Raw genomic sequence first — 12,792 nt, forward strand, 5'->3', positions numbered from 1 at the left:
TTTATAAACTGGACACTACCTGTTTAGCCAGTATCCCTAGAGACCCCCTTAATACCTTCCCTCCTCCATAGTGATGCCTGCCTATCCCTTTCCCAGAGGTAACCATTATCCTGACTTTTAATGCATTGATTAGTTTTGCCTGTCTTTGTACTTTATGTCATCCGAACCATTCGATATGTACTCTTGCTTGTATCTGGCTTCTTTCACTATCATGTTCATGAAATTCATTCGTACTTTGTGTAGCTGTAGTTTGTTCATTTTTACTTTTTATCTATAGTTTTCTTTGTGTGATGATAACATTCTATTATTGAAGGCTAGTTGGCTTGTTTCAAGTTTTAGGCTATTATAAAAGTATTTCAATGAATATTCTAGTACTTATCTTCTGGTGAATGTATAGAAGCATGTCTGTTAGCTATATACTTAGGAATGAAATTGCTGGTTCAGGAATAACCATTTTCCTTCTTTAAACATTAAAAACATTTAACAGACTTCCACATAATGGTCATATTTGTACTACTAGTTTGGGAAAAAAATGCATGATAGAAATTGGCAAGGAATTTAGTTCATCTATGTAAGATAATGTCATTAGGTTGGGAATCAAGGTACCACTTAGGGCTGTGTAACTTCCCTTAGATTTCGTTTCTTTATGTACCAGGCTTGGTCTGGATTCCCGTATCAGAAAACTGGGATAGAAATACTCATCTCAGAAGGTTGTTGAGGATTTGGTTATTTAATTTGTAAAAGCACTTTGTACAGTGTCTGGGATGTGGTTAGTACACAGTAAACAATTCTGTTTCGCTGTCCTTCCTTTGTAATAATATTCAAGTAATTGCAATAAATTGTGGTAAACACATCCTGAACTTACTTTTCTATCTCAGCCACCCTCAGCTTCAGTAGTCTTTTCACAAAGGTGATTTCTAAATCTGTTATCTTAGTACTGACCTCTTTATTGGACCTTTAACTGCTTCAAATTGAACTAATTTAGCCTGCTCCCCCACTACCCCACTTCCTATCCCCCACCCCATAGGCTTTTCCTTCTGACATACTGTTTTCTATTAAATACTCCCACCTGGGCTCCTGGGTGGCCAGTTGGGTTAAGCATCTGATTGTTTGTTGATTACGGCTCAGATCATGATCTCACAGTTTGTGAGATTGAGCCCTGCATCAAGCTCAGATTGTCTCTCTCCCTTTCCCCCTGTCCACCAGCTCCAAGCCCCCTCTTTCTCTCAAAAAAAAAAAAAGGCCCCAACTTTCTCTCAAGTACCTAAACTTGGTTCCTAGAATATCAGAATGTCAGAGTGTCAGCCATGCTGACCGTTCAGCGGCTGGAGCCTGCTTTAGATTCCGTGTCTCCCTCTCTGCCCTTCCCCTGCTTGTGCTCTGTCTCTCTCTCTCAAAAATAAACATTAAAAAAAAAGATGCATTCCTTAATTTTCTGCAGATGTTTTTGGGTTTTTTTAAAAGTATGTATTAGCACTCTTGGAATACAAAGATAAGACATAGTTTCTGCCCGTAAGCAGCAGACACTCTAGTTGGAGGGACAGACAAGTACATCAATACATTTATGCTAAGTGCTGTGTGATTGTACAGGGTACTGTGGGAGCAACTCTGCTTTCAGTTGGGCATCTAGGGAGGTAAAACTTGAGTTTCAGAGTTAGCTAAGAGAAAAGACTAAGAGCATTCTAGACAGAAGGAATAGCAGATGTAAATAGACACAGACGTAAATAGCATGATGCTTTTAGGGAATAGTACCAATAACAGCTAACATATATGGGTATTTACTGGTATCTAAACCTCTAAAATGTTCAGCATAGCCAGTATGAAGGATCAAAGTACAAGGCAGTGGAGGGTTTGGTAGCAAGTAAGCCTAGACAATTGAGGCCTAAAATCCAGATCTCTAGACTCGTGGTGCAATATTTTTTATCATCCAAAATTCTTTTTGAAATGTATAATGTGGTGTATTGGTTGCAGTGAATAGGCCATTTCTTCCAGGCTTTTGACTCTAAAACCTGGACTCTTTTAAATATATTTGCTTAAGCATTTTGTAAGCTTCCTTAGACAAAATCATAAAAGAGGCATTTCGAACCAGGTTGCCCTGCTCTTTAGTTTTATGGGTCTTTTTTCCCCAGGCCTCTGAGTTTTCAAGGTATTAAGTCAGATAAAGAGAACAGCCTTTATGGTTGTCCTACTTTTCCTCTGCTCCAGATTCTTACACATTTTTCAAGGCTTGGTTCAGATGTTACCTTTCTAGAAAACTTCCCAACAGTGCCAAAGTTAAATGGTTTTTTTTTTTCTATTTGCATCAGACCTTTTTCATACAGTTCATACTGTTCACTAGTTCCTTGCTGTATTTACTTACATGCATGTCTTCTCCAGTAGGTTGTGATACTAACTTTAATATTCTCAATACCTACCCCATCATCATCATAATGAGGACCATCATTTATTTATTGCCTTCTGAGTCCTGGGCCCTGTGATAATTTCTTTTTATTTATTATCTTTGATCCTGAAAACATCTGTTTGTAGGTACAGTATTGTTAAAATCATCTCACAGATAAGGAAACCAATACATTAGTTAAATACAGTTTTGTCAAAGATGAAAGAATTTATCAGTGGTCACTCTTTATCTGATTTCAGACTCACTCAATCCATTATGGCAAGCCACCTTTTCCTAAAACAATGTTTGACTAAATGTATAAACAGTGTTTTTGGACACTAGTTGGTATTTGACTTAGACCATACATCCCACATTCTGAATGTACTTGTTTTCTTTCAATAAACATGTATTAGCATTGCTGAAGATGTGAAGCTGCTCCTTCCCCAGCAACAGTTCCTTCCCCGTGATTGGGAAGTTGAACCATTCTTCTGTCTTTTATGTAGATGGGTACAGTGGTGAGTACCTATGGAGAAAGGTCATCCTATCCTCATTTCTTTCTTATCTAAGTCTGTAATTTAAGATTAAGTGTGTAAAATGCCTTTTCTTTTTTCGGGGAGGCTGGCTTCCCTTTTCCTATCAGTCTTCTATGGATCCAAATGCGTTAATTACCCTGATACTCAAAACTAACTGATTGTAAGTAATCCCATTGATATGTCAGATAGGTCTACAACTTAATGCGATAGTACAGGAAACATTTAACTATAGTTCTACTTTATGTGTTCATTTGTAGTTTTATTAGAAACTGCTGGCATAATTTATTTGTAAGAAAGTCCAGACTGAATCTTTATTTCAGTTACTCTTTGTGAAGAACTAAATACATGTTGAACATGCATAAATATTTGAGCTGTTTTACATTTTATATATAAATTGATATTTTATACTTCAAAATCAGTTTGCTAATCATTTTAAGCTATTACCTATTTTCAGTTTTCATATAATTGGTTTTTTAAAATTTTTTATTATTTATTTTTTGAGAGGGAGAGAGGGAGGGCGGGAGAAGGAGGGCAGAAGGAAAGGGCACGAAGAGAGGGAGACAGTCTGAAGCAGGTACAGGCTCTGAGCTGTCAGCACAGAGCCTAATGAACCGTGAGATCATGTCATGTCAGACACTTAACTGACTGAACCACCCCAGAGCCCCTTGTTTATTTATTTCTGAGAGAGAGAGTAAGAGAATGTGAGTGGGGGAGGGGCAGAGAGGGGGGAGACAGAGAATCTGAAGCAGGCTCCAGGCTCTAGGCTCTGAGCAGTCAGCACAGAGCCTGACTCAGAGCTTGAACTCAAGAACTGTGAGATCATGACATGATCTGAAGTCAGATATTTAACTGACAGAAGCCACTCAGGCACCCTGCATTTGATGTTTTAATGAAGTTTATCATTTTAATCTTATGTTTTATTAGGCAGAATTTTAAAGCATTAATTAATTGAGGCCACAGTGAAGTATGTAACATTACACAGAGCCGTTTTTGGGGCCATGGGGAAGAAGATCACAAAGACACTTAAAGTCTTGTTTAGGAAATGATACACTAAAAAAGTAGAATCCACTCAAATTGAAATAAAACAGTGTAATTCAACGAAATGAGCTGTAAATCTGATGTTATATTCATTGTCAAATGAGAGCTACATACTTCAAGTCTCAGTGAAGTTCAGAGGGGGAGGCAGTTGCTATAGGTTAGGAGGGGTATGTACATTCTCTGGTGCAAACTGCTTCTTGATTGAGGAGGGATTGAAAAACTCTTAAATATTACAGTGGTTTGTAGCCCTCCAAAGGGCCATAGCACATAAACATATATATAATATGGTATATCTGGGTTAATAAAATTTTTCTGGGAATCAGAGAAACAATCTAACTATGCCTGCGTGGGAGAAGGTGGCAATCATGAAACTGGGCATCGAAGGGCAGACAATAAGTTTTAGGTAAGTAACGAAGAGAGGGTGTTGTGTAAGTAAGAATCGTAGAGAAGCAGAGTCAAGATAGATTTCTTGGAGAACATAATTTTGTTGAGAGTGGGTATGTAACGTGTCTCACTCACATGCCTCTTAATGCTAAGCCCCTAGAGTAGGAAAATAGAATCTTAGGATTTCTTTTTAAACATGTTCAAATTAAAGTGTTGTGGTAGATTACCTATTGTGCCTACATGTTCATCCTTACCCGTTTTCTGACTGGATGTAGAAGGTCATTTCATTTCTTCAGGCAGTCATGTTAGCAGTACTATTTATCTAGCAGACTTATTAGATATGGAGTTACTGTTCTCTTGTGCTTTCATTATTCATTGAGTTGCAGAATGTCAGAATTTTAGAGAATGGGAAGGACTGTAGAGATTGTTTAGTTTCAAACACCTCTTTTAGATTAAAAATGAGAAAATTGAGGCTCAGAAGGGTTGAGAGACCTACATAAAGTTCCATGGATATTAGTGACAAAACCAGACTTGTTACTACTTAGGTCTCCTGACTTCTGGTCAATTGCCCTTCTCATAGTATCTTTCTGTCTAGTATGAAGCTTCATCTGGAAACAGAAGTCTTAATTTTAGTGATTTATCTCTTAAAGTCTAATCAGATTGTCATTTCTTTCTTCATTTTGTCAAGAATGTAGAAAGACCGTGGGTGTGGGAGTTTTTACTTTTTCACTTTACTGTATTAACCTTAGGCAACTTATTTAACCACTTTGCCTAATGTTCTTTATGTGTTAAGTGGGGATAAGGATACTTATCTAATAATAAAGTGGCTGTCAGGATTAAGTTAGATGACCTTTATAAAGTCCTTTCTTTTATGGTTGGCATATCTTAAGAATTGAGTAAATGTTTTTTTCTTTTTTCCCCCTTTTCCCTCCTCACCCCCCCCCCTCCAAGCACTTACCACACTGCATTACAATTATTTATTTTATGTGCCAGTTGGGGTTGCTGGAGATTTTCCCCTCGGTAATTTCTCAGCTTTATATGTATAGTAATAATATGTGGTCTGTGAATATATTCTTAAAATAAAAAATGAACCATTTAAGCTACCCCAGGAATTTGCTACTGAAACAAACAGGAATGCTCTTGTATTTCATTTGCCTGTTAAGAGAAGAATTGAGTAAATTTTGTTCATTTTTAATAATCATAATTTTATAGTAAACTGACTTTGCTACCTATATTGTTACTTCTTTGAGACCTTGTTTTGACCCTAAGAGAGAATTATTTCATTATAATTTTTCAAGGAAAGTGTATTGATTGTTTTATTTGGCCCTGGTCTCTGTCCCTGTTTCTATGATTGCCTTACAGATCTCTGAGGAACATGAGTGCAGTGATGAAGTTTCTCAGGAAGATGAGGGGTTTATGGGCATGTCCCCTCTTTTACAAGCACATCATGCTATGGAAAGAATGGAAGAATTTGTTTGTAAGGTAAGATGGCAGTTTCTTGTTACTCCTATGCTATATATTTAACCCTTCCCAAAGAGAAACCTTTAAGGAGAGTTGCAGTATCAACCTTTGATTTACTTTGGGGATAATCTGTGGCAAAATGGAGACAGAAGCAGTCTCATGACTTTAACCCTGTTTAAGACAAAATAGATTTGTTTGCCTGCAACAGCCATGATAGACTTGTTGATAAAACTGGAATATCCATCTATGAGCAAGTGTTTCCTCATGTAAGTTAACAGAGTAGATGTCTTGATAGTTTAGATAAGACAGGATGAAAGTTGTGTGTGTGGGAGGGGGTGATGCTTAGAGATACTGAAATGTCATCTCCAAGTCCCTTGAATCTCTTTTGTTATTTGACTATGAAGGCAAATGTGCTAATCTTTCTAAAGATTCTTTGGCTAATCAAACCACTCTTTAGATAGAAATTTCCCAGTTTTCATGCACATCCAATATTTCCAGTTTAGCTGGCATGTTTTCTGTCTCTGAAGTTTAGAAGATGCATTATTTGATTATTTAGGACCTATTATAGGTGGGGATTTTTATCCTTCTAAGATGATAACTGGAATTGGGGGTGCTTTCTTAGAGAAAACAGGAACACTTGTAAATTTACAGCTACTTGATAATCTGATAATTAGGGCTTTGGCAGATCTAAAGTGTTAAGTCACTCTGTCTATGTATGTGTATTTATCAAACATTTCTGGAGAACTCTTGATCATTTAGAGAGAAATTTTTGTGACTTTTAGCTTTTTCATGGGTTTCATGAAATCAAGAGTTTTTATGCATGTGGTCTTGGATCCTGAAAACTGAGTTAAGTTTCCCTACATTCACAGTGGTGGTAGAAATAATTAGGGCCAGTTGACTCTAGAATACTATGCTTTGGAAAGAGGATGAGAAGAGAACATTATAATCTGAATATAGACATCTCTTTTAAGATAGAGGGATGGATGGAGAGTGGTGAAGGAGGGGTATAAGCATTTATGGGTCTACTTAGAGCCCAGGAAATTTTAATCAGTGTTTGAAAATTAGTGAAAAAAAGCCAAGCTTTGTAGATTCTTTCTAGTGAATGCTGTCTTAGGAATTAGCACAAAAGGATATAGAAGATATATTTTGTTTTTCAAAAAGCAGATTTGGTGGTAAATCTCTCAAAGTTGAATATTTAGTGTCTGAGCCATTAGAGATTTTTAATATTTATAGATCAGTAGGGTGCTACAGTTAACTTGACTGCCTTTTTCTCTTTTTCTGAACTAAGAGTAAAGAATAAAGCAAATAAAACTTTCAGTGAAACAGCTAATGGGAGAATAAGTAGGGCATCTGTTTGCTCCAAACTATGATTTACTGAAGAAAACTGAATGGAGCACAAAAATTACTATCATTCCCTTACCACCCTCTAGCAGTTTGTCTGTGAGAGCAGACTGCAGGGGCTTCCTGTGACCTGGCATTCTCCAGGCTTGCTCTACCTGCCACCGTGGTGCACCTCAGAGTGCTTGACAGCTAACTGGGTCTGGATTAGAAGCAAGTAAACAATTTAAAATGAAGTGTCCTGTGTCCTTACTTGTATACTTACTTTCTTTTTTGGAAAAGCTTTTCTTATAGGAATAGGGGAAATAAAATCATTTAGTCTTTATTATTGAGTGTCCAAGTTTGATCATGGTCTCTTTTTTCTAGCCTTTAAAATTAAGAATAAATATTTTGTGTGTTAATGGTCTAGTATATGTGCTGCTGAAGCGAGCACGTGTGTGTGTTAATGGTCTAATACAAATCCAGGGGACCATTGCTCAGACATTTGATATATGCAGTACGTTTGTTATACTTATAAATAAATTTGTATTTGACTAAGCTGTGATCCTATCCTTTTTACACTGGTAGGTAAAAGAGGGTGCCTTTTTGGGTTGGCATTTGGATTGACTTCCAAGTTGAGAATCGAGGGTGCAATGTCAGTTGAATAAGACACTAATTTCAGTATAATTATGAAAGTGTGTCTCCTTAGTTCAGTTTAGACCGTTAGAATGTTTAGAAACAGTGGAGAAAAATCACTCTGATGTTATATGCAAATATATCTAGTAAGAAACTCTGAACATATTCTTTTTTTTTTTAATTAAAAAACATTTTTTTCTAATGTTTTCTTTTTGAGAGAGAGAGACAGCGTGAGCAGGGGAGGGTCAGAGAGAGAGGGAGACACAGAATGTGAAGCAGTTTCCAGGCTCTGAGCTGTCAGCACAGAGCCCTAACGGGGCTCAAACCCACAAACTGTGAGATCATGATCTGAGCCGAAGCCAGATGCTCAACCAACTGAGCCACCCAGGCGCCCCTCAACATATTCTTTCTGACTGCAAAAAGGGAGCATTTTGGCGGTGTGGGATAACACAATAGCACTTTTCATATGGTCACAGCAGAGCTGTTTGCACATTGTGAACTACAATAGTTGTGAGGATTGATTTCTCTTTTCCTCTCCTTAGAATATAAGATTCTCCCAAAGTGAAACAGAGTAGCATCTTGTAAAGTTAACATTAACAGTAGCTATCTTTTTTCAAGGAAAAATTAGATAAAGGAAATTCAGTATCTTGGAATGTTCTCTTTCTCTCCAGAGAACCCTTACACCAGTCGACATTAAAAATTTAGATTAGTCTTTTGGCATTTTTTTAAACTATATATTATGAACAAGCATGGAATGGCCAGATTAGCACCAGTAACTGCAGGCCTCACGGTTTGAGTTAGAAGTGAGAGAGGAAGTGGGGAGGATAGAGAGTGAGTGAGTTTTAGTAGTGTTAAGAGAGCCACTTCTACTGTTAAATTGTTCTCACTTCCTTTGGAGTTACATAGAGGATCAGTTCTTTTACAAATGTATTTCAGTAAGAAGGATTAAGGACAGCAGAGTACTGGAAGATGTGGAACAAAAGTCTTTTTGCATAGGGGAGAGAGAGAGCCCAGTTTGTGTAGCCTAGCCACGTTACTTGTCATAAGAACCCTGGGGGATAAGGGTGGGGGATTATTGTCTGAACCTGAAGCCTGTAGGTAGACCACGTACCTGGCATTTTTCCTTGTATCTTTCGTTAGTAGGAATAAGTTAGTTCTGGATTAAGTGATCCTTGTGATGTGTGCTCTCTGTGCTGAGAGACATTAAAAGAAACAGAGTGCAGAGACTGACAAACTTATTTTAAGAATGAGTACCAAATTCCTGATCCCTATTCTGTTAGGGTCTTTGGGGGAGGGACAGTGAAGAAAAGGGAGAAGGGGAGGTGGTGACAAGACTTGAAGAGCAGTGGAGGTTTGAGTTTCTTTGCCATCTCTCCAGCATGATTGAGGGTGGATTAGTCACTAACTCTTAGGTAGGTGATAGCCTCTGGGGATGGTCAGGGGTGGATGCTGGGGCTTGCTTTGAGCTATTTCATTTGATCCTTATGAAGTAATCAAAGTATTTTTACCTTCATTTTATAAATGAGGAAACTGAAGCTTGGTGATTTTCTGATTAAAGCTCTTTCAACTAGTTAATGGCAGAGATCCAAGATTTTGACTGCTGTGTGCTTTCTTCATCATGTTTATTGTGGTAGGAAGAGAAGGGAGAGGGAGAGATTTTAGCAGAAGGCACAAAAGCAATTCCAATGTGAAATGTTGTTGGAGTCCAGAAGCAAATGTTCAAGAAAGAAATCTTGAGACATCTTTGGTGTAAAGAAGGTGGTTTTATTAAAGTACGGGGACCTATGGGCAGAAAGAACTGCATTGGGGGTGTGAGGAGTGACTGATTATATACTTTCAAGTTGGAAGGAAATTAGAGATAGTGTAAGTCTGTAAGGAATTTGGGAGCAAGATTTCCAGGACATTGAGGGGCTAGCTGTTATTAGGAAAAGGTCATTTACTACTGGCTAGTAAAACTGCTTGTCATGAGACCCTTTAGATGTATATCAGTGGGCCATATGCTTGGAGGATGATTGCTAATAGGTATCTTTGGGGGGCAAGGGGGGTGGTTTAGGTAAAGATAAAGGAAGTTTCCAAAGGGATCTTCATATGTTAAGGATTAATAGGCTCCTGGAGTTCAGGCTAATGTCAAGTTAAGGTTGCTTTTTGCCTCTAGCAAACTATTAACATTGAGGCTAGTGAGTTCCTGGAGGAAGGCCATTCTGCCTGTTTCCAAGTGCTTGTCAGTGGGCTGTAAGTTACAAGGAAATTTAATTTTTTTTCTTCTGCCTTTGCTCTTCACATCAATTCTGTATACCATTGCTCTTATTGACCCTTGAATGATGCAGTGGTTAGAGGTGCCAACTTCCCATCACAGTAGAAAATCCATGTATAATTTTTGACTCCTCCAAAACTTAACTATTAATAGGCTACTTTTGACTAGAAGCCTTACCAATAACATGAACTCAACACATATTTTGTATATGTATTCTATACTGTAGTCTTCAATAAAGTAAGCTAGAGAAAAAATATTAAGAACATCGTAAGAAAGAGAAAATTCATTTATGGGGCTGTACTGTAAAATATCTGCATGTAAGTTAACTCATGCATTTCAAACCCATATTCAGGGGTCAACTATAATTCTTTTTCCAGAAATATTAAGTATAAGAATGGTCATATCACAGGGAATTTTCAGAGATAAAGTCTGTTGTGGATAATGAAGGAAGGATAGTTTGTATAGGTGGACTTCTCACTCTGCCTTTAGCCAGACTGAAATGAAGCTTGAAACCACTACTTTAGGGCAACCAATGTTGTTACTTTGACACAACCACATATGTATTTGATATTCTTCCAGGTATGGGAAGGTCGATGGCGAGTAATCCCTCATGATGTACTACCAGACTGGCTCAAGGATAACGATTTCCTTTTACACGGACATCGGCCTCCAATGCCTTCTTTCCGGGCCTGTTTTAAGAGCATTTTCAGAATACACACAGAGACCGGCAACATCTGGACCCATCTCTTAGGTATGTGCTATCAGTGGTGTCAGCAACTAGTGATTCACTATATTCTTTTTTCCCCCCTATGTATTTGAGGGTTAAGGATAAAACTTAAAAAATGTATTTGGGACTTGCCCTTCTGTTTTCTGGATTTCTAATGATAATTTCTTATTGGTTTACTCTGTGTTTATCCTACTTTGCCCTTTGATTTTATTATAGCTAAGTCATATTTCTCTTTGCTAGATTTTCAACAGTGTCCTTGAACCAGGCCAAGGCCATTTTGCTCTACAGAATGTGTATAATATTTTAATGAACAATGTGAGGAAGGTGGTTATTTAATAGAAATAAGCTGATTTTTGGGGCTCCTGGATGGGTCAGTCAGTTGAGCATCTAACTTCAGCTCAGGTCTTGATCTCATGGTTCGTGAGTTTGAGCCCCATGTTGCTCTCTGTGTTGACAGCTCAGAGCCTGAAGCCTGCTTTGGATTCTGTATCTCCCTCTCTCTCTGCTTCTACCCCACTTGGACTCTGTCTCTGTCTCTCTCTCAAAAACAAAAATAAACATAAAAAAAAAGAAGCTGATTTTTCAAAGTCATTACTTAAAATATTCACAATTAAATTTTAGTTTCATTTAAAGTAGAATGTGATCTATAATTTTTTTCTATCATGATTGCTTATTAAAGAAAGAATACCATGGGGGAAGATTAATCTTTTTAGCAAATGGTATTGGGGAAAACTGAGTAATTATGTGTAAAAGAATCATGTTGGACCTCTACTTCACTCCATATACAGAAGTAATTCAAAATGGATCAAAGACCTAAACTAAAACTGTAAAACCATTAGGTGAAGACACAGATGTAAATCATTGTGACCTTGAATTAGGTGACAGTTTTTTAGAATTTAGCACAGGCAACCAAATTAAAAATAGATAAATCGAACTTATCAAAGTTAAAAACTTTTGTATGTCAAAGGATATCATCAAGAAAGTGTAAAGATAACCCATAAAATGGGAGAAATATTTGCAAATAATATATCTGATGAGTATCTTGTAAATAACTTCCTACAACTAAACAATAAAAGAACAAGCATCTGAATAGACATTTCTCCAAAGATCTACAAATGGCCAGTAAACACATGAAAAGATGCTGAAGTGTCAACTCTGTTTCAATTAAAAAAAAAAAAAATGCTCAACATCATTAGTCATTTTGGGAAATGCAAATCAAAAATTTTGAAAAATGTAATGAGATACCACTTTATACTCACTAGAATGGCTATAATCAAGAAAATGGAAAATAACAAGTCTTGGCAAGGATGTAGAAAAATTACCACTTTCCAACATTGCTGGTAGGAATGCAAAATGGTACAGTCTTTATAGAAAACAGTTTGTCAGTTCCTCAAAAAGTTAAACAGAGTTACTAGCAGTTCTGCTCATTAGTTATGTACTCAAGAGAATTGAAAACATGTTCATACAAAAACATGTATACAAAGGTTTTTAGCAACATTATTTGTATTAGTTCAAAAGTAGAACCAACTCAAACATCTTTCAGCTGATGTATGGTAAATAAAATGTGATATATCCATACAAATGAAGTATTATTTCACTGTAAAAAGAGATGAAGTACTGATATGTGCCATAGCATGGGTGAGCCTTAAACATTACGCTAATTATCATAAGCCAGACTATATGGTCCACACACATGAAATGCCCAGAATGGGAAAATCCACAGAGACAGTAGATTAGTGGTTGTGTAGGGCTGGGGGATAATGAGGAGTGGGAGACTAATGTAATAGGTGTGGGCTTCTTTTTGGGGGTGATGAAAATATTCTGAAATTAAATAATAGTGATGGTTGCATAACCTTGTGAATATATTAAATCTTTTCTGGTTTACCCGATTTGACTTGCTTTGCTTTTTTCTTAAAAAAGTTTTTTTAATGTTTTTTATTTATTTTTGAGAGACAGAGAGAGACAGTGTGAGCAGGGGAGGATCAGAGAGAGAGGGAGATACAGAATCTGAAGTAGGCTCCAGGCTCTGAGCTAGCTGTCAGCACAGAGCTCAACGCGGGGCTCA

General features: G+C 37.2%; 1 protein-coding gene across 3 annotated transcripts in view; it reads left to right on the forward strand.

Moving 5' to 3' along the window:
* Positions 1–12,792, forward strand: part of ADIPOR2 (adiponectin receptor 2) — a 134,224-nt gene that overhangs the window by 112,240 nt on the left and 9,192 nt on the right. For all 3 annotated transcript variants that reach the window (XM_029953756.1, XM_029953754.1, XM_029953755.1), the window contains exons 3-4: positions 5,695–5,814; positions 10,580–10,751. In XM_029953756.1, the coding sequence (XP_029809616.1) occupies positions 5,695–5,814; positions 10,580–10,751 (292 nt within the window). The remainder of the gene's footprint in view (positions 1–5,694; positions 5,815–10,579; positions 10,752–12,792) is intronic.

Source organism: Suricata suricatta, chromosome 10 (assembly GCF_006229205.1).
Source record: "Suricata suricatta isolate VVHF042 chromosome 10, meerkat_22Aug2017_6uvM2_HiC, whole genome shotgun sequence".
Lineage (NCBI taxonomy): Eukaryota > Metazoa > Chordata > Mammalia > Carnivora > Herpestidae > Suricata > Suricata suricatta.